Here is a 21,755-nt window from a genome sequence, read left to right as displayed (position 1 = left end):
CTTTCATGACCATATTAATTATGGATATTTTAAAGTGTTTGTCAGCACAGTCTAACATCTGGATCTGGAATTGCTTCTATTATCTACCTTTTCTCTTGGTTTCTAGTTGTGTCATCCTGTCTTGGGATGATGAGTGAATATCTGTTGAATGCTGGGCATTATGTATAAAACATTGTGATTCCAGATGGTGTTATGTTTTTTCCCTAGGTAGGTATTGGTGGAAGATCACTTAAGCCAATCAGGAGCTGGTGAAGTTGAGTCTGGACTATAGTTCTGTCAAGGCTCCATCTATTCTGATGACCTTGGGCTCTCATTGTTTTCAAGCTGGAGCTTGGTACATTCTCTGAGTTCTGTCCGCCAGCAGGTCTCTAGCTTGAGAAGTCTTGCTGCTGCTGCTAAGTCACTTCAGTTGTGTCCGACTCTGTGTGACCCCATAGACGGCAGCCCACCAGGCTCCCCCGTCCCTGGGATTCTCCAGGCAAGAACACCTTGGGGGACTGCTAAAAACCTCCACTCTGCTTTTCAGAGGCATTTGCTTGAGTTTTCTAATCTACTGCCCTGCCCTGTTCAGCCCCAGTATTTTGTCAATGTTCTAAGATAAATATCAGCTGTTTGCTTGAACCCCCCACCTCCACCAGTGTCTGTCAAAAGCACTATTGGTTTCTGTGTTCCCCAGTAAAGCTTCATGATCAGCTTTACTGTCAGTGCACAGAATTGGGAAAAGGCCCTGGCTGCAGTAAGAGAGCTCACCACTCTCAGATTCATCCTTCCCTGGAGTCTTGGCCTCTTTAGTTCTTTTGGACTTTAAATAGATGCCTTCTGCACTTATTCCAGCTTTTCTAGTCGCTCTAGGTAGAAGCACTGCTCTGCCCCTGGCTACTCCATCCTACTCAGGAACAGAAGTCCTTTATTCCTTATTTAGAATGTTTAAGATCATATGGCCAGATTTTCATTTAAGATCTGCAGCAGGAATCCATTCAAAAAATTTTTTTATCACATGCCAGTTTCTTTTTTTATTTTATTTTATTTTTTTTTAAACTTTACAATATTGTATTAGTTTTGCCAAATATCAAAATGAATCCACCACTTTATTTTATATCTGTGTCTAAACTCTGATATTCAAAGGTCCATTCAGAGTTTTCAGAAATAGTGTTCATTTTACTACATAACTTGGTGGCCTTTTATCTTGACATTATAAACATGATCACTTTAACTCAAGGTCCTTACCACTATCATATGATAAATTTTCCCTTACTGATAAGAATTAAGGTCTACATAATTCTTAATTTTATTAGTTCAGTGACATTCTGAGATAGAAAATTGTTGGTAAAGCAAGTCTAACACAATTTTTATTCTCTTCATATCTTTTGGACCATTAGGCTTTTAAACAAACATTATTGCTGAAATGTGGTAACCAGTTTGGTGGTTAGGAAGGAAGAAGGCCAGCTGGCATTTTCTGCTGAGTGCTCTACTCTTGATTGTTGCCAAGGCTCAGATTTCTCAAGCTTGAAATGAAAAAAATTTTCAAATTCATCTAAATAACATCACAATGAGAAAAACTAATTTAGGGTAGAAATCTGGTAGACATCTTGATGAAAGTGCCAATTTACTAATTTATAGTGGCAAATAAAGAATGCTACCTGGAGTGCTGCCTGCCAGTTATCAAGATATCTGAAAAGCAAGATGTCAGAAGACCACTCATTGTGTGTGAATCGACATGGAGAATGGAATATCTAGTGCCCTATTTAGACCACATGATGCCATATTTTTCAGTGACCTTATACAGAAGTATATGGATTGAGTAGTTAGTGTTTACTAACCAGACCTCAGGCAAAGTGTCTAATCTTTCTGAGTGGCCACAGTACTTACATTTGCCAAATGCATAAGCACTTTTCTTGAATCCTGGTAGCTAGGCATCAACAAATCCTACCATAGCACTCTCTTTTCTGGGCCTCATTCAGAGCGTACACTCTTCAGATTATAGTTGTCATTGACATGCTACACATTCCAGTTTTCCATTAGATCATGTATTATGTAACATTTTTATTAATAGTTTCTTAATAATATGTTATACCCTATCTTTATTTATAGCATAGATAAAAATATGATTTACTTTAGGTATTGCTGTGGCTAATATCTTTCATAATATATGGCTTGTTCATCACAGTTATAGAATACATCATTTTACTACTAGATTCCCAAATTCACTGGAGAAATCACATATAGCACCTGCAGGCTTTTTTGCAATTAAATGACACTTTATAATGTCTACATTAATATAATTATGCAATATCAATGTCATTTAAAATAATTTAAAAATAAGATGGCCTACCTATTATTTAAAATGTCCTGTTACATATTCATGACACTATCTTCTAACTATAATCTAAAAAGTCTTTTGACTTTTAGATACACAGCTGTCATTGCCATTATAGAAATTCATGTACAGTTGCTCCTTAGAAATTCAAGGATTTCCTGAGAAGAGTTGGCCATAAAGCAGATTTTTGTTTTGCTAAACAAATATTCTTCTGCCTTTTTCGATGTTTGGACACTAAAAAGGTACATGGTTTTACTCCTTGGCTCTCTTATACTTTTCCCTCTAATTGAATTTCCCATTATTTAAAACCATTGTTTAAAGGATTTCAAATCAGATAGCCAGAATATATGAAAGTTGGGAAGAGAAGTCTTGGAATTTAGATATTGTGCTTCTGGTATACAGTGTGTGTGTGTGTGTGCACGCGCTCAGTCGTGTCTGACTCCCTGTGACCCCATGGCCTGTAGCCCACAAGACTCCTCTGTCCATGAGATTTTCCCCACAAGAATACTGGGTGAGTTGCCATTTTCTCCTCCAGGGGAATCTTCCTGACCCAGGGATTGAACTGTGTCTCCTGCGTCGCCTGCATTGCAGGCAGATTCTTTACTGCTGAGCCACCAGGGTATAGAGATACAAATATAGAGATACAGTTGGCCTTCCATATCCAGGGCTTCCACATTCCTAGATTCAACCAACTTTGGATCAACACAGAACACTATCCAGAGGTGGTTGAAACCTGCAGGTATGGAAAGCCAACCATGGGACTTAAGCATCCACTGGTTTCAATGTCTAGGCAAGTCCTGGAACCAGTACCCTCCTCCCGTCCTGCCCACATGAATACCAAGGAACAACTGTATATAGATGCACATTTCAGATCTCATAAAAGGGAGTAACTTGAGGAACTTCTCACAAGAAAAACTTAAAATAATTGTAGTGTATACAATGGGATAGTACAGAAAGAAAAACCCGGAACAATTTTCCCCCTCATGGCCCCTAATACTGAGATATTGACATATTCTAATGTGTGTTAAAAGGTGGAATCCACTTCAAAATGTATTCATTAAAATAATCTCAGCTTCAAAATTTCTGTATCCCTGTGCTCATCCAGTCATCCTTTAAACCCTAGGGAATAAACAAATCTTAGAGGAGGGGACTGAAATGCCAGTGGAGCTGTGAACAACTAGCAAGCTCATGTCCAAGCATGTATTATGGGAAAAGAATTTCCAGACATAAGGCAGAAGGAGAGGAAAATAAAGTTTATTAAAGTGGGAAATGCTGTTAGAACAGCAGGCCTGCTCAAGGGAGAACTGACATGAACATGGGTCCTTAGTCCGTTTTTATACTCAGGGTACAAGGAGCGCAATAGGGGTCTTGCAGGTCATTTGCTGATTGGATGAGGCACATATACTGGTCGGGGGAAGAGTAAGGCAAATACCTTCTTCCTGTGGGGTAGGAGGGGAGGCAGGTTATACTGCTCAGGAGGACCTGAAATCCTTTAATAGTTATAACGTGGGAGAGGGAAGGATGATAAGGGTCTGTTTTTTTTTCTGTTCCTGCATTCTAAGACCATCCTTGTTTTCTTCTGTTCTTTTGTCCTTGGGACACCACATTTCAGGCTTTTCTTGATGTCAGGATTGTGTTCTGCTTTGGCTATGATAAAGCGTTTGCCTCTTAAAATAGTTGTATGCAAAACCATGTTGTATTTCTTGGAAAAGAAAAGCCATTACACAGGTTATTAATTCCACAGGCAAAAGAAAACGAAATATTAAATGTGAAAAATGAAGTACACGTCATGGAGAACACTATGGAAAGCCAGAAGGCGGAAAGGGAAGAACTCAGCCGCCTTCGGACAGCCTGGCAACTTAAAGCCGCTGCAAGCAAGCCCGTGAAACAGCAGTGGGCAGCATTCAAAGAGCAGCTTAGAAAGGTGAGGGAACATGCAGTGGGTTTTATTGAGACTTAAAAAGAAAGGCAATTCTGATCCATACTGTAACATGGAGAAACCTTGGAAACATAAGTGAGATCAGCCAAACACAAAAGGATAAATATTGGGATTCCACTTTAGTGAGGTAGCTCGAGTAGTCAAATTCAGGGAGACAGAAGGCAGAAGAGAGGTTATCAGAGGCTGAGGGAAGGGGAAAACAGAGGTTGGTGTTTATCTGGGACAGAGTTTCTGTTTGGGAAGATGAAAAAGTTCTGATGATGGATGGTGGTAATGATTGCACACAAAGCTCACTAACTCCACTAACCTGCACATTTAAAAGTGGTTTAAATGGTAGATTTTTTTTGTTGTTATGCATATATACCACAGTGAAAAGAGGGCTTGTGCTTTTATTCATTGGTGGTTTAGAACCAGAAGCTCACTCTAGGTAGTGAGTGTTTTCATGGCAGTTGAAAGGTTTGATGATACACCCTGTCATTACTGGAATGATTATGATGTATTTGCTGGTGGTAACAGAGAAAACATGCATAACTATCTAATGTCTATTTCAGACCATGCACAACTTAAAACTTCTTCAGGAAGCACTTATGCCTGTGTCTGCACTTGACCTTGGAGGGAGTCTCCAGACCATTTTAGCTCTACGGAAAAAATGGAATGAAATGAAGCCTCAGTTCCAGGTGAAGGAGCAAACTGATGACTTGGGTGAATGAAAAAGAATGAAAAGCTGTTCAGTTGAAGCTCACTTAATTAATTTTAACCGTCTGATGAATTACAATTTTTTAAAAAACAAAAGCATTGCTTTTCTAAAAGTCCATGTGTCAGACACATTTTTCTTCCTTTTTAAATGCAATGTGTTATATTGGATGATATGCAAACATTCAGGCTACAAAAGGACCTTAATATATTCTTACCTTCAGTTCAGTTCAGTTCACTCGCTCATTCATGTCCGGCTCTTTGTGACCCCATGAATCGCAGCACGCCAGGCCTCCCTGTCTATCACCAACTCCCAGAGTTCACTCAAACTCACGTCCATCTAGTCAGTGATGCCATCCAGCCATCTCATCCTCTGTTGTCCCCTTTTCCTCCTGCCCCCAATCCCTCCCAGCATCAGAGTCTTTTCCAATGAGTCAACTCTTTGCATGAGGTGGCCAAAGTACCAGAGTTTCAGCTTTAGCATCAGTCCTTCCAAAGAACACCCAGGACTGATCTCCTTCAGAATGGACTGGTTGGATCTCCTTGCAGTCCAAGGGACTCTCAAGAGTCTTCTCCAATACCACAGTTCAAAAGCATCAATTCTTCGGCACTCAGCTTTCTTCACAGTCCAACTCTCACATCCATACATGACCACTGGAAAAACCATAGCCTTGACTAGACGGACCTTTGTTGGCAAAGTAATGTCTCTGCTTTTGAATATGCTATCTAGGTTGGTCATAACTTTCCTTCCAAGAAGTAATCATCTTTTAATTTCATGGCTGCAGTCACCATCTGCAGTGATTTTGGAGCCCAATAAAATAGTCAGACACTGTTTCCACTGTTTCCCCATCTATTTCCCATGAAGTGATGGGACCAGATGCCATGATCTTAGTTTTCTGAATGTTGAGCTTTAAGCCAACTTTTTCACTCTCCTCTTACCTTAGATTATTTTAATTTAAATTATTTCCTTATTAATGTATTTATCATATATTTATTCTAATTCTTTTCCTAAAAGGTATAGATATGTTTTTGATTCAGAGATCTCAAGGCAAGTCTAGACCCTCTTTGACATAGAGGTTCTGCTGTCCTCTGTCACTGAAATTATCCCTGTGATGTCATTGTCCCCACCCACTGGCACCCCAGCCTTCTGCCACCATCCCAAGAATTTTGTTGTGCTCTCCCATTCTCCCTCCGAGAGCCCTCAGGGTGTGAGAGAAAAAACCATGAGTCATATTCCCAGGCCCTGATGGCTTCTGCATTCCTTAACCCCCACTTCCTGCCACTCCTGAGCCTGATACAATTGCTGGAAAAGTTTGCCAGTCATTTCATCCTCCTACCTGGATTCTGTTCTTTGCTGCAAAGTTAAGATACCTGTGTTTCTATTTGTCACTAATTTGCAAGTGTTGGATGTAAAGAATCCCAGGACTGGAAGTTTGAAGTTTCCTTTAGGGAATATCTAATTTATGTTCCTTAAGACAAAGCTGGGGGCTTCTTGGGTGGCACAGTGGTAAAGAATCCCCTGCCAATTCAGGAGATGCAGGAGACATGGGTTTGATCCCTGGGTCGGGAAAGATCCCTGGGAGTAGGAAATGACAACCCGCTCCAGTGTTCTTGCCTGGAAAATTCCATGGACAAAGGAGCCTGGCAGACTACAGTCCATGGGGTCACAAAGAGTCGAGCATGCACATGCACACATGTGTGCACACACACACAAGACAAAAGTGATGTAATACATAACGACCACCTCCCCCTATACACACACACACATACCATTGTAGCCCACAGTGAACTCTTTCCTCCAAATTCCTAGAAAATTCTACTAGCCTATCTGTTAGTTTCTTTGTTATACTCTGTGTCATATGTATCTGCATTTCATGTGTGCACACGCCCCTGCACATAAGTGTGTGTGTGTGTGTGTACAAATTCCCCTAAATCAGGAACTGTTATCCAGATTCTTTAGCTCTGTCACCGTGATGTGTGTATATTTGATGCCCATGCACTTGATTTCAACTTGAATACCCTTACTAGGTCGGTCTTCTGCAAATTATCTCCTTAGCTTAAATCATTTCCATTACTTTTATCCTTGACATAAAATCCAACCCTGAAATCATAGTTAATGGCCATACCACCCTGAATGTGCCCAATCTCGTCTGAAATTATAGTGGCTTCCCCTTTGAACTGTCCACCAGGATCTAGATTCCTATAAGGGCTATCGCGCTGGGCAAGAAAGAAGGTGGTTTGTCCCTCCCTACAAGTGCTGGCTATTTGTGGATTCTGGGATGACTGCTTTTACAGCAGCATAACTACTGTGGTGCTCAGCTGGTGGTTCATTCTGATCATTCTTTTATCCCAAAGGACAGATAATTCACCCAGTGTACTTTTATACTTGTCTTCTTGTGGTGTTCTTATCATACCACCTGATTCTAGTTTTATTAAATATCACAGATGGTCATGGCCTCATAGAGTATCTAGAATATATTTACTTAGCAGATGACTAGATGACTCTGGAGAAGGCAATGGCAACCCACTCCAGTACTCTTGCCTGGAAATCCCATGGACGGAGGAGCCTGGTAGGCTGCAGTCCATGGGGTCGCTAAGAGTCAGGCATGACTGAGCGACTTCACTTTTACTTTTCACTTTCATGCATTGGAGAAGGAAATGGCAACCCACTCCAGTGTTCTTGCCTGGAGAATCCCAGGAACAGAGGAGCCTAGTGGGCTGCTGTCTCTGAGGTCACTCAGAGTCAGACACGACTGAAGTGACTTAGCAGCAGCAGATGACTCTATGCTATATCATAGAAATATATGACTTTCCATTTTGCCGTCTAACTTTGAAACAGTTTTTTTGTGTTTTTTTAATTTAATTTAATGTTAATTTAAAATTTAAAAAATATATCTGAGAAGATTAGGATGGAATAATATATCCCTAGCATGACCCACAATGCCTGGATTTGCAGGGATAGGGGTGAGCCTCGCAATAAGTATTTGTTAACAAGTAAGAGAGTGATTTGTTATTGAGATCTTCATACGTCTGTTGTAAAGTAAAAAGCTCTCTAGAAGCTCATTTTATTGCTTTCAACTCTTCAGCAACTGAATGATGAGGTTCAGTATATTATAAGAGAGTCAGAAGAGTTGAATGGCAAAGGAGCACCTGTGAAAGAAAAGTCTCAACAGCTGAAGGACCTTATCCACTTCCATCAAAGCCTGAAACAGAGAATCCAAGATTACGAGGACATCCTATATAAGATTATCCAGTTCCACCAAGTCAGAGAAGAGGTAAGACTTACCATGGATGTCTGGAAGACTCTCAGTTTTAAACTATGAAATTAAAAATACATGATTTTGTAATAAATAAAGGCCAGGTTGCTTATTCTGATACTAGAAGCTTTCTGCAATCTGGCTCCTGACTTTTCTCCCACTCAGCCCCATCCCCCCAATCTACCAGCCAAACAGAGCTCTCCTTGGTCCCTTAAAGATGGCACCCACATTCCTTATTCCAAGCCCTGACTCTTGAGCTGCATTTATCTGTCAGGTCCTTCTCTCTCCTCTATACCACTTAAACCTTGTCCCTCCATCTAACAACCCTACCTTCCTTGGAGTGATTTCTCTTCTCTTCTAAATTCCTCGAACTCTCACTGTTTATTCCACACATCTGTCTTTTTTATATCTTGATTCTTAATTACTTTTGTTGCCCTAACAAAAGTTAGGGTAAAAGTAACTTAAGGTAGGGTATATGTAAGCAACAAAAGGTAGGGTATAAGCAACTAAAGGGAAGAAAAAAATTTTTATAATTGAAGTGTCAGTAGAACTTCATAGATATTGGCCTCTCAACAGAAAATACCACTGAACACGTACATACAACAGAAAATAGAGATGTATTGAAATGCCTTGAAAATAGCCTCTGAATTTAGTCAAATCACAGGCCTACATCTTGCTAAAGTTTTAGGCTATGAACAAACAGTGTTTTCTTCTTTAATAGAACTAACAATGTTAGTCCCTTCATTTTACTCTATTGACTTGCACCATTATAACATTTATTTGTCTATAACACTAATTTTAGATGGGCTTGTCAGCAGCGGACTAGCTAGTTAAATATGTTATAGGAAATAAGCATGTTTTAAAAATCTATCTTTGAGAAAGACAAAGATACGTATGACATCACGTGTGGAATCTAAAATGTACAATAAAGTAGTGAATTTAACAAAAAAGAAGCAGTCTCACATATATAGAGAACTAGTGGTTACCAGTGGGGAGAGGGAGGCGGGGAGGGGCAATATAGAGGTAGGGTATTAAGAGGTACAAACATTTAGGTATAAAATAAGCTACAAGGATATATTGTACAATTTAGGGAATATAGCCAATATTTTATAATAACTATAAATGGAGTATAACCTTTAAAAAGTGTGAATTGCTGTATCATACAACTGTCATTTACATAATACCATACATCAACTATACCTCTATTAAAAAAAGAAACTGTTTTCATAAAAATATGAAACCCAGGTTAATTGTTAATGGCCTGAATTCCAGCTGGGAAGACTCTTAAAATCAAGAGAACTGGAGTTTCCAGAACAGGCAGAGGAAACGAACGATGCTCACGATGCCCAGGTCCTCCTGAGACGCTCTCGGGCAAAGCAGGCGCATGTAGACCATCTGCATGACCTGGCTCTCTCCTTGGGGGTGGATGTCATCTCATCAGTGCAGCAGCCTGTAAGCAACTTAGACACTGTTATTTTCACATGATATGGCTGGGAGTTGGGCTGTAATATGAAAGAAACCGGGCAGACCACCTGGTATACGTTCAATTAAAAACTACAGTAAGCCATTGGGATACTTATTTGTGGTAAGTTTCTACCACGTCTAAAAAATGTTTTAAGGAGAAAAAAAAATCTGATTTTAAAAGTCTTGTTTAATACATCTATTCTCATGCTCATTTAAAAGTTATAGAATTGCAATCTATAATGGCAGTTGGTTTTTCACATTTGAAATAAAGAGGAACTAAACTTTTAATTTTATTTATTTTAAATTGATACCCCAAATTGTAAACCTTTTAAGTATATACGGAGTGACTTGGCTATGTGAATCTACTAAAGTCTATGAGATTTAAGTACAGAACAAGTTTTTCTGAAACAAATTTAGCAATAATTGAAATTTAGTCTCAGCGTGAGATATACACTTGATTTCAAAGACGTAATATGAAAAAGAAAACCTTACTAGTGTTTTTTATATTTGGTTAAACAAACTATATTGTGAAAATTAACTTCACCAGTTTCTTTTTAATATGACTACTAGAAAATTTAAAATTATTCATGTGGCTCATGTTGTATTTCTGTTGGACAATGCTGCTTTAGCATGTCAGATCTGAAAGGTAGCCTTGAGATAGTCAGACCCAGGATCTTAATCTTCAGATGAAGAGTCTGATCCCAGAGAAGCTACTTTATCCACAAAAGCCCAGAGTAGAGGAGCCCAAGCACCTTGGCTCCACCCAGGCCTCTGGGCACCAGTCATTGGATCTGCTTTTTCCACTGGGCTGACCTTACCAAAGGAGCTTAAAAGAGATGGAAATAATTCCAGATTAAATTTTCCTAAATAACACATTGGGTTCTGATATAAAAATAAAACAAAAACTCCTTCTTCAAATTCTTAATTTGAGGATTTGAGGGAAGAAAAGATTACGTTAATTCTATCCAATACATATAACATTAATAAAAATCATAATGGATAATTTTATTTTAAAGTTCATTTATGATATCTACTAAACTATGTTATTGTTGTTCGGTCACTTAGTCATGTCCGATTCTTTGTGACCCCATGGACTACAAACACTCCAGGCTTCCCTGTCCTTCACTATCTCCTGGACTTTGCTCAGACTCATGGGCATTGAGTCGGTGATGCCATCCAGTCATCCTGTCCTCTGTCATCCCCTTCTCCTCCTGCCTTCAGTCTTTCCCAGAATCAGGGTTTTTTCCAATGAGTCGACTCTTCACATGAGGTGGCAAAAGTGTTGGAGCTTCAGCTTCAGCATCAGTCCTTCCAATGAATATTCAGGGTTGATTTCCTTTAGGATTGACTGGTTTGATCTCCCAAATTATATGGAATGCAGTAAACCTAAAGGATTTTTGTTAATCTGAAAGAAATACAAAATTTCTGTCGCTGTTAATAGACTCTGTTTTCCCCAAGAAGGAGCTTTCTTTTAAAGAGTTTTGTTTCATTAGTAGATTTATTTTTAAAAGAAAAGAGCAAGGAAGACGTCTCACTTTGCACAAATAGTGTAAATTGTTCTCCAATTCACGTCTGGCTTTAACTTCAGGAGCCCCTGCACGGAGTAGAGATGGGAGCACTTGCATAATGAACCTGAGGCTAACCTCAAGTTGACAAGAAAATTACAGTGTAGAAGCCAAATGTTTCTAATGCATATTTTATGCCTTTTGAAGTAAAAATTATACCTTACATTGAATGGTGTCTCTGAGGCATTGGGTATGATGAGCAACTCTTCAAAACTCAAGTTTCGGAACTAAAAATGTAAGTTTGTCTTTCACAACATTGGATATTGGTGTCTGGCTTCCTTCTGAAATCAAAGAAGTTTAAGGTAAATCAGGAGCTTATTTTCTTTATTGTCATTTATGAGTTTCACAATGCAGGTAAATAGCATGTTGTTCTCATTGCCGTTTTGCCCATTCCCTTCATCACTTTCACTTCTCTTTCATTTTCAGAACTGCTCTAACGTTTCTGCAAAGAACCTGCAGCAACAGCTGGACATGCTTGAAGGGGACTGTCTGACCTGGCGAGCCCAGACCGAGGACCATGAGCGGGCCCTGACCCGCAGCCTGGAGTTCTGCATTACAAGGGATGAGATAGGCGAGGTGGGAACACACACACACACACACGCACACACACGCGTGTGCACACACATGCACACACACACAATAAATCAGGAGACTTTCTTTTTACCCTTGACCTTTTAATCTACCAAGCAGTAGCCTCAGGGCTCAGAAAGGTTGAGTACAGAGTACACTTTAAACTCCCCAAACTGTTGATGTCAGTATGTTGTCAGTGTATAAACCCTGGAATGTAGTATTACGGTTTTTTGCTTGCTCCTCCCCACCCACCCCAAACCCTTATCGCAGTAGTTTTGCTTGAGTGGATATAGCTCATCAGGGCAGAAGGGTGACACCTTCCTGGTGCAGCCAGCTCCGGCCTGCTGAGAGGCTATTTAAGTTCCACTGACTCATGATGAAGGGTCAGGGGAGCAAGCTTGTTGCCTCAGAGGTTACAAAGTATTATCACTAAAGTCAAGTGGCTGCTTTCATATTTAGTCAAACCGAGTGGCTTCTCTGGTAAAGCAACTCCTAGAGAAAAAGAAATAACAGGTGAAAGGTATCTTCATTTTTTTATTGTTTTTATTGTTTGACACTTTATTTTTTTAATTGAAGGATATTTGCTTTACAGAATTTTGTGGTTTTCTGTCATACATCAATAAGAATCAGCCATTGGTACACCCATGTCCCCTCCCTCCTGAACCTCCCTCCCATCCCCCTCCCCACCCCACCTTTCTAGATGCTCACAAAGCCTCTGTTCACAAAGTCCTCTGTTTGAGTTCCCTGAGTCATACAGCAAATTCCCATCGGCTGGCTGCTGCTGCTAAGTCACTTCAGTCGTGTCTGACTCTGTGCAACCCCATAGATGGCAGCCCACCAGGCTCCCCCGTCCCTGGGATTCTCCAGGCAAGAACACTGGAGTGGGTTGCCATTTCCTTCTCCAATGCATGAAAGTGAAAAGTGAAAGTGAAGTTGCTCAGTCATGTCCGACCTTCAGCGACCCCATGGACTTCAGCCCACCAGGCTCCTCCGTCCATGGGATTTTCCAGGCAAGAGTACTGGAGTGGGGTGCCATCGCCTTCTCTGTCCTCTCTCCATACATCTCTCAATTCCACCTCCTCTCTCTCAATTCTACCCACCTGCCTCCCTAAGACACACACTGAACTACAGCACCACCCTCCCCTGGTGAAACTTTTCCGTACAAAGGTTTACTTGTTTTAGGAGAAAAATAAAGGATAGCATAGGCCCCGGTTCCTTACTGGAACTGACAGCAGGACAGAAGGTACCATAATTCTAGACTTATCTCTTTTGAAAACAAGACATAAGTCCTTTAATCTCAAGCCCAAGTGAGTGGAGGGGAAAAGAAGTAGTAAAACTCCTTGATTGTTCTGCTTATGCCCAAGTTACACAATTTCAGCTCAGTGAGTATCAACTGTTGTCAACATCAGAGCATAGACTGAAGTATGAGTAAACCTGGGTTGTCGTCAAGCCCTTTTTGGCCAAAGGCAAATGCAAGAAAGGAGCAGGACTGGAAGGAAAGCAAGAGGGGGAGAGAGCAGGAGAGGGCACTTGGATCCCATTCAGCAGGAGGAAAACTAGCATCACCGGATTTTCAGTGGAGCAATGTGCCACGGGACTGTGGAGTTTCTGCTCCCAGTATGTGTTCCAGGAGCCACTGTGGGCCAGAGACTCTTTATTCACTCAGAGTTAAACACCTGGTGTAGCCTGTCCTCTGAGTAGAATGGCCTCTTCCAGGTCACGTCCTGCAGTTAGCAACACTTCAGCCAGATCTTGTTAAGAAAAACAACCTTGATTCTCCCCAAGGCTGTAAAATTTAGATTCATAGTCATGGAAATGATTTTTTTACTACCTTGTCCTGAAATTGTTTTCTTTCTTCGCTTACATCTTCCTCCTCTTCCTTAAAAAAAAAAAAATATTTGTAAACTTTTCTTACTGAAAATCTGTCTCTACTGTGATGTTCAGCCCTGTTTTATTGAAAGCAGAAGAGAGCAAGCTAAAGGTTATTCCTGGCTGCCTGCGGCTCAGCGTCCCTCTTCCTGAAGCGCCGTGGCCTTTTTGGACATGGGTCTCCCCACAGTGGTTCAGGCCCTTCCGATAGTGGTTCTATTTACAGGCTGCCTCGTCATGACCCTGTGCTGGAAGCCAGCGGGCTGGGAAGACAGATGGCCCTTCCAGTCATAGCAAGGACGCCTGGGATTGTCTGTACCAGAACAAGAACGAGAAACCAGATACGTGTGGGTTTGATTTAGGAATCAGATATCCCTACAACATGTTCTTAAATATTAACAGAGTGATTCTTCTCATTTGCTTCTACTTCACATCCAACTCATGCTTGATACTAGTTACAGTTTCATGTTTAAAGGACCTTAAAAAGTTTTGGCCTGTCTCCTTTCTTTTCTTTTTTTCTCTATTGAATACAAAAGCACTTATTTTAACAAACTTTATATTTAAAATAGAATTTTAATCTGTCTACTCACAAAACCTAATTCAAAACATGATGTATTTATCTCTCTGGCTGATTTGATGTTATTCCTTTACAAACAATATTCAATTTATAATTATTTTATGAAACTGTACTAAATGAAGTTTTTATTTAATCAGAGATCATTTCCCTTTCAGTTCAGTTCAGTTCAGTTGCTCAGTCATGTCCGACTCATTGCGACCCCATGAATTGCAGCACGCCAGGCCTCCCTGTCCATCACCAACTCCCGGAGTTCACCCAAACTCATGTCCATCGAGTCGGTGATGCCATCCAAAATTATTTTTTATTGAAGCATAGTTGATTTACAATGTTGTATTAGTTTCTGCTGTACTAACTGTATCAGGTATACATATATATATATATATATATATATATATATATATATATATATATCTCCACTCTTTTTAGATTATGTTCCACTATAGGTCATTAAAGAGTGTTAAGGAGAGTTCCCAGTGCTATACAGTAGGTTCTTATTCAGGAATTAATATATTAAAATATTTATATAAAAGTTTGTTATAAGTCATATACAACTTTGAGATGAGAATATTTTAGCCCAACCTCTGTGATTATTTCTTTATTGATTCATTTATTTTAACTGGAGGCTACTGCTTTCCAATGTTGTGGTGGATTTTGCCTCACATTGACATGAATCAGCCACGGTGTACATGTGTCCCCCCAGTTCTGAACACCACTTCCCCCTCCCTCCCATCCTATCCCTCTGAGTTGTCCCAGTGCACCAGCTTTGAGTGCCCTGTATCATGCGTCGAACTTGGACTGGTCATCTATTCACATATGGTAACATACATGTTTCAATGCTATTCTCTCACGTCATCCCACCCTCACATTCTCCCACAGAGTCCAAAAGTCTGTTCTTTATATCTGTGTCTCTTTTGCTGTCTTGTATATAGGGTCGTCATTACCATCTTTCTAGATTCCATATATATGTGTTAATATACTATATTGTGGAGAAGGCAATGGCACCCCACTCCAGTACTCTTGCCTGGAAAATCCCATGGACGGAGGAGCCTGGTAGGCTGCAGTCCATGGGGTCACAAAGAGTCAGACACGACTGAGCGACTTCACTTTCACTTTTCACTTTCATGCATTGGAGAAGGAAATGGCAACCCACTCCAGTGTTCTTGCCTGGAGAATCCCAGGGATGGCGGAGCCTGGTGGGCTGCCGTCTATGGGGTCGCACAGAGTCGGACACGACTGAAGCGACTTAGCATCACCAGCAGCAGCAGCATACTGTATTGGTGTTGTTCTTTCTGACTTACTTCACTCTGTGTAATAGACTCCAGTTTCATCTACCTCATTAGAACTGACTCAAATGCATTCTTTCTAATAGCTGAGTAATATTCTATTGTGTATATGTACCACAACATTTTTATCCATTCTTCTGTCAATGGACATCTAGGTTGCTTCCATGTCCTAGCTATTGTAAACAGTGCTGGGATTAACATTGGGGTACACGTGTCTCTTTCAATTCTGGTTTCCTCCATGCATATGCCCAGCAGTGGGATTGTTGGGTCATATAGCAGTTCTATTTCCAGTTTTTAAAGAAATCTCCACACTGTTCTCTATAGTGGCTGTACTAGTTTGCATTCCTACCAACAATGTCAGAGGGTTCCCTTTTCTCCACACTCTCTCCAGCATTTATTGTTTGTAGACTTTTTGATAGCAGCCATTCTGACTGGTGTGAGATGGTATCTCATTATGGTTTTGATTTGCATTATCTCTTCCCTGGTGGCTCAGACGGTAAAGCCTCTGCCTGCAAGGCGGGAGACCTGGGTTCAATCCCTGGGTGGGAAGATCCCCTGGAGAAGGAAATGGCAACCCACTCCAGTACTGTTGCCTGGAAAGTTCCATGGACAGAGGAGCCTTGTAAGCTACAGTCCATGGGGTCGCAAAGAGTCAGACACGACTGAGCGACTTCACTTCTCTGATAATGAGTGATGTTGATCATCTTTTCATGTGATTTGTTAGCCATCTGTACATCTTTTTTGGAGAAATTAGTTCTTTGGCCCGTTTTTTTGATTGGGTCATTTATTTTTCTGGTATTGAGCTGCATGAGCTGCTTGGATATTTTTGAGATTAATTATTTGTCAATTGCTTCGTTTCCTATTATTTTCTTCCATTCTGACGTCTGTCTTTTCACCTTGCTTTTAGTTTCTTTCGCTGTGCAAAAGCTTTTAAGTTTAATTAGGTCCCGTTTATTTTTGCTTTTATTTCCATTTACTCTGGGAGGTGGGTCATAGAGGATCTTGCTGTGATTTATGTCAGAGAGTGTTCTGCCTATGTTTTCCTCTAGGAGTTTAATAGTTTCTGGTCTTAAATTTAGATCTTTAATCCATTTTGAGTTTATTTTTGTGTATGGTGTTAGAAAGTGTTCTAGTTTCATTCTTTTACAGATGGTTGACTAATTTTCCCAGCTGCTGCCAAGTTGCTTCAGTTGTGTCCAACTCTGTGTGACCCCAGAGATGGCAGCCCACCAGGCTCCCCCGTCCCTGGGGTTCTCCAGGCAAGAGTACTGGAGTGGGGTGCCATTTCCTTCTCCAATGCATGAAAGTGAAAAGTGAAAGTGAAGCCGCTCAGTCATGTCTGACTCCTAGCTACACCATGGACTGCAGCCTACAGGCTCCTCTGTCCATGGGATTTTCCAGGCAAGAGTACTGGAGTGGGTTGCCATTTCCTTCTCCAGGGGATCTTCCCAACCGAGGGATTGAACCCAGGGTCAAACCTAGGTCTCCTGCACTGCAGGCAGATGCTTTACCATAAATCAATATATTACAATAATTTTTTTACATAAAAAAATATAGTCAGGTACCCCTTCAGAGAAGTAGACCGAGCATTAGATTTTTTTAGTTGATTTTGAAACTCAATATTTTGCTTCCAATGCATTTAAAGTGCTTCTTGAAGTTTCACTGACTTTGAACTGTCTACTAAAAAACACAACCTTCATACTGCCAGATTTTGTGGAGGTTTTTTCCACTCATATATTTGTATGCATGAATGTTAAATCTCACTATACATTTTCTTGCCTGGCAGTATAAATAAGTTGTTAATACACAAAGCATTATAGATGTACTTTGCCTTATTACATGACAGAACATCATCAGTTCCTTATTCTTTACACTTTCTAGAAATTTAATAACTTAATATTAAATGTGTTTTCTTCTTGCAACCTGACCAAAAAATTTCCTTTACGTTTACATTATGTTAATGGAAATTTGTCACTGGAATCTCATTATGGGTCACAAACAATTACCTTGCAGAGAAGAACAGTAATGACACAATTGGGTTGGTATTCATTTTCCCAAAGTAAATTTTGCAAACAGAAGTTTTCATATAATTATGTTACCTCAGCCTGAAATTTTTACACTGTACCAACATCTTACCCATCAGGAAAGTAATGATATATATACACACACACACACATATACATACATATACATATACATATGTATATATGCACACACACATATATTAATATATATGTATGTATGTTTGTATGTATTCCATATGTCATAGTTTCTTGTTCCAGTTACACACATTCTTTTATTCTTCTGTCATTTAGTTCCAAGGAGATAAGGCAGATTAGCAGCAATAAGTTAGAATACAGGAATGCTGCTGCCATAGATACATACACAATGAATAACACTCAGTTCAGTTCAGTCGCTCAGTCGTGTCCGACTCTTTATGACTCCATGGACCGCAGCATGCCAGGCTTTCCTGTCCATCACCAACTCACAGAGTTTACCCAAACTCATGTCCACTGAGTCAGTGATGCCATCCAACCATTTCATCCTCTGTCGTCCCCTTCTCCTTCCACCTTCAATCTTTCCCAGCATCAGGGTCTTTTCAAATGTAGTGATTTTGGAGCCCCCAAAAATAAAGTCAGCCACTGTTTCCCCATCTATTTGCCATGAAGTGATGGGACTGGATGCCACAATCTTAGTTTTCTGAATGTTGAGCTTTATGCAAACTTTTTCACTCTCCTCTTTCACTTTCATCAAGAGGCTCTTTAGTTCTTCTTTGCTTTCTGCCATAAGGGTGGTGTCATCTGCATATCTGAGGTTATTGATATTTCTCCCGCAATCTTGATTCCAGCTTGTGGTTCATCCAGCCCAGCGTTTCTCATGATGTACTCTGCATACACCTGACCTGCCTGACCTGCCTTTTGAGAAACCTGTATGCAGGTCAGGAAGCAACAGTTAGAACTGGACATGGAACAACAGACTGGTTCCAAATAGGAAAAGGAGTACGTCAAGGCTGTATATTATCACCCTGCTTATTTAACTTATATGCAGAGTACATCATGAGATGTAGCAGTCCATCCTAAAGGAAATCAGTCCTGGTTGTTCATTGGAAGGACTGACGTTCAACCTGAAACTCCAATATTTTGGCCACCTGATGCAAAGAGCTGACTCATTTGAAAAAAAAAAAACCCTGATGTTGGGAAAGATTGAAGGCAGGAGTAGAAGGGGACGACAGAGGATGAGATGGTTAGATGGCATCACCAACTTAATGGACGTGAGTTTGGGTAAACTCTGGGAGTTGGTGATGGACAGGGAGGCCTGGCGTGTTGCAGTTCATGGGGTCGCAAAGAGTCAGACACGACTGAGCAACTGAAATGAACTGAACTGAACTGAACTCTGCATATAAGTTAAATAAGCAGGATGACAATATACAGCCTTGATGTTCTCCTTTCCTTACATTGTTTTTGTTTAGTCGCTAAGTCATGTCGGACTCTGTGTGTCCCCATGCACTGTAGCCCACCAGGGTTGTCTGTCCATGGGATTTCCCAGGCAAAAATACTAGAGTGGGGTGCTGTTTCCTTCTCCAGGGGATCTTCCTGAACCAGGGATCAAACCCACGTCTCCTGCATTGGCAGGCGGGTTCTTTACCACTGAGCCACCAGGGAAACCCTCTGACATTGTGTGTTTTTTGCTTTTGACAAATGACTATGGGCAGCCACCAACTGGCAGGAAAGGAAGCAGAAAAAGAGGGCATAGATGAGGCAGCACTATGGAATAGTGCAGGTAATTACTATTTTTCAGATTGATGATCTTAATTCATCATTTTAAGGAAAAACTAAATTATCATCATTCAACTAATATTACTATATGACTACTGTCTGCCAAGCCACAGAACACAACAGTCCTTAGGAAACTAATAGTTTGGGCAACTTAAAGCCCAAGGGCCTTCACAATCACAACTGCTCATCACTAGGCCCCAATGTGAGTCCATTTAGTTGGCATTTATAAGAGGATAGAAAAGACTACAATTTGTTCTGAAATGTCCATTCCATTGGGTTAAAATCTGTTGGAAGTTTGGTGTTTCACAGCTGCAAAACTACTCTTCTTACTGTAGAAGATAAAAAGCTGAACTTTTCAAATCATGGTTATCATGTTCAGAAAATCAAATGTAAGTATATTGTGAGCACACAAAACTTGCAGCGTGGATGAATAGCTGTTACTGAGAAATGCTGCCACCTGCAAATGTGAAATGGAGCACTTGTCTCCTCTTTCCAAGCTGCCCCACTTTCTGCTTCTGCAAGACTGGTCGTAAGCGCAGGAAGACAGTCATGTGGTTGCTGAACAGGAGGAGGCCAAGAAAGTCTGGTCCTGAAATCTCTCCAGAACTAAAGTTAAAGTTACCATTAATAATTGTAGCTAGTCACTCGGGTTAAATTAGGAGTTTGGGGCCACTTCATTTCAAATGAAGCATCCCTGGGGTGTTATAACATTAGAGCCTTCTTTCTGTTACTGAAAATGAGCATCAGAAAACTTTTTTTTTTTTTTTTTCTGGAGTAGGCAAAAATGGTGGGCAAAAAATAAAGCTCATGAAATGGACATTAAGAGAAATGAACTACTTGTTTTGTATTTTTGCTTCTGGCTAGTCATGTGCCATCGTTCTAATGAAAGGCTTTTGTTTTAAAGACATTGTCTTAGTTTTAAAATGTCCCATGTCCCGCACATAAAGTGGCCTTGCCAACAACAGACTCACAAATAATGCATCCTTGTGCCAAAGTAGCCTCAGCCAGCTTCGTCAAGACTAAAATAGCAAGCCAGCCTCTTTGTTCCCCATTTTGTTCCCTTTTGCTTCTTCCCTAAGAAGTTTTGTTTATGTCTAACCCTGAGAGAAGTTTTCTGCTCCCTGGGAAATTTGGTGAAGATGCTCATTATGTTAGTTTCAAAAGAACTGCAGGTTTAAGTCTTAATGATTTTTTTCCTAATTACAGCTATATTCTACGGCAACTATGGAGGAGCTGGACAAGTGGAAAGATAGGAAAATCACACTGTGCATTTGAAAAAGGATCTTTCTCCTGATTTTCTTAAGACTTTCATAAATTTTATCAATACAAATTATAACAACATTTAAAGATTTTGAATAGGGTAAACTTATCCTTGCCCCAAGGTTTGGGTGGTTTTCCTTCTTTCTGTGCTCTGGTTGAGCAGTTGTCTTGGCCATCTCCACCATTCCCCATTGTTGATCAGCTAACTAAAGTTTAAAACAGCTGCATGCATGAACAATGATACCATAGCCGAGCAACCATGGCATTCAGTTTTTTTAAAAAATATATATATAAACAAGTTATATGGGTATTAGATGGGAAGTTAACTTTTCATATTAGAATGTGCAGGTAAGAAAATGAGACATGGCTAGATTTTTTTCTGAAAATCTGGTTGCTGTAGGTAATTCATGCTTGCTGCCTTCAACTTGTATCTGCAATAGTCCTGAATTTGAGCTGGGAAAGGTTCAGGATTTAAATGGATTTCCAGTGGGACCAAAAGAGAGAAGGGCCAGCAAGTTTGTCAAAGGAGATCATATGTCAGAAAGAAACTGATCCCATTTCACCATGAACATTCTTTGGCCTTATAAATCATCTTCAGTGAAAGTACATACATTCTAAGGCAAACAGAAATAAAATTGCACTTATCATTTATCAGCCTCAAACTTCTTAATCCAAGGTAAACTTTAAATGTCATCACTTAGAATTAAAAGGTTAAGGCTCAGCTTTTCTTCATTTATCACAGTTTTCAAATAGATGTTGATTTTTTTTCCCATTTAAACAAGTGGGCATAACTCAGTGGTTATCAGGTTGATGACAGAGTCCCTCTTCCTTTGTCCAGACTGAAGTCTATAATATATGTTATGGTACAGTCATGGGAAAAAAAGAATATAAAATTTTTTTTTCTGATGGATACATGTTAGTGACTGTACATATTTTTCCTTTCTTTTTATTTTATTTTATTTATTGTTATTACAAATAAAAATTATATTTTTAACTGTAGTGAATGGCACATAACATAAAGTTTACCATCTTAACCCTTTTAGGAGTACATATAAGTGATTTCAGGGCGTTCACATTGTTGTTCTACTATCTCTTCATATCTTAACCTCATAAAATTGTCCTCATTTGTGCTTTCCCACTGATATCAAACACACACATTTTAACACATCCACTGTCAAAAAATTT

At 40.0% G+C, this 21,755-nt stretch overlaps 1 protein-coding gene across 4 annotated transcripts in view; it reads left to right on the top strand.

Annotated features, from left to right (window-relative positions):
- Positions 1-21,755, top strand: part of CCDC141 (coiled-coil domain containing 141) — a 227,941-nt gene that overhangs the window by 176,994 nt on the left and 29,192 nt on the right. For all 4 annotated transcript variants that reach the window (XR_011461869.1, XM_070359081.1, XM_070359090.1 and 1 more), the window contains 5 exons: positions 4,062-4,241; positions 4,808-4,933; positions 8,036-8,224; positions 9,479-9,658; positions 11,662-11,811. Coding sequence is in view for 3 of the 4 variants with exons in the window: in XM_070359081.1 (XP_070215182.1) it covers positions 4,062-4,241; positions 4,808-4,933; positions 8,036-8,224; positions 9,479-9,658; positions 11,662-11,811 (825 nt within the window). In the remaining variant the exon portion in view is untranslated. The remainder of the gene's footprint in view (positions 1-4,061; positions 4,242-4,807; positions 4,934-8,035; positions 8,225-9,478; positions 9,659-11,661; positions 11,812-21,755) is intronic.

The sequence above is a fragment of the Bos mutus genome, chromosome 2 (genome assembly GCF_027580195.1).
Source record: "Bos mutus isolate GX-2022 chromosome 2, NWIPB_WYAK_1.1, whole genome shotgun sequence".
NCBI classification, from domain to species: domain Eukaryota; kingdom Metazoa; phylum Chordata; class Mammalia; order Artiodactyla; family Bovidae; genus Bos; species Bos mutus.
This window is presented reverse-complemented; position numbering and strand designations above follow the sequence as displayed.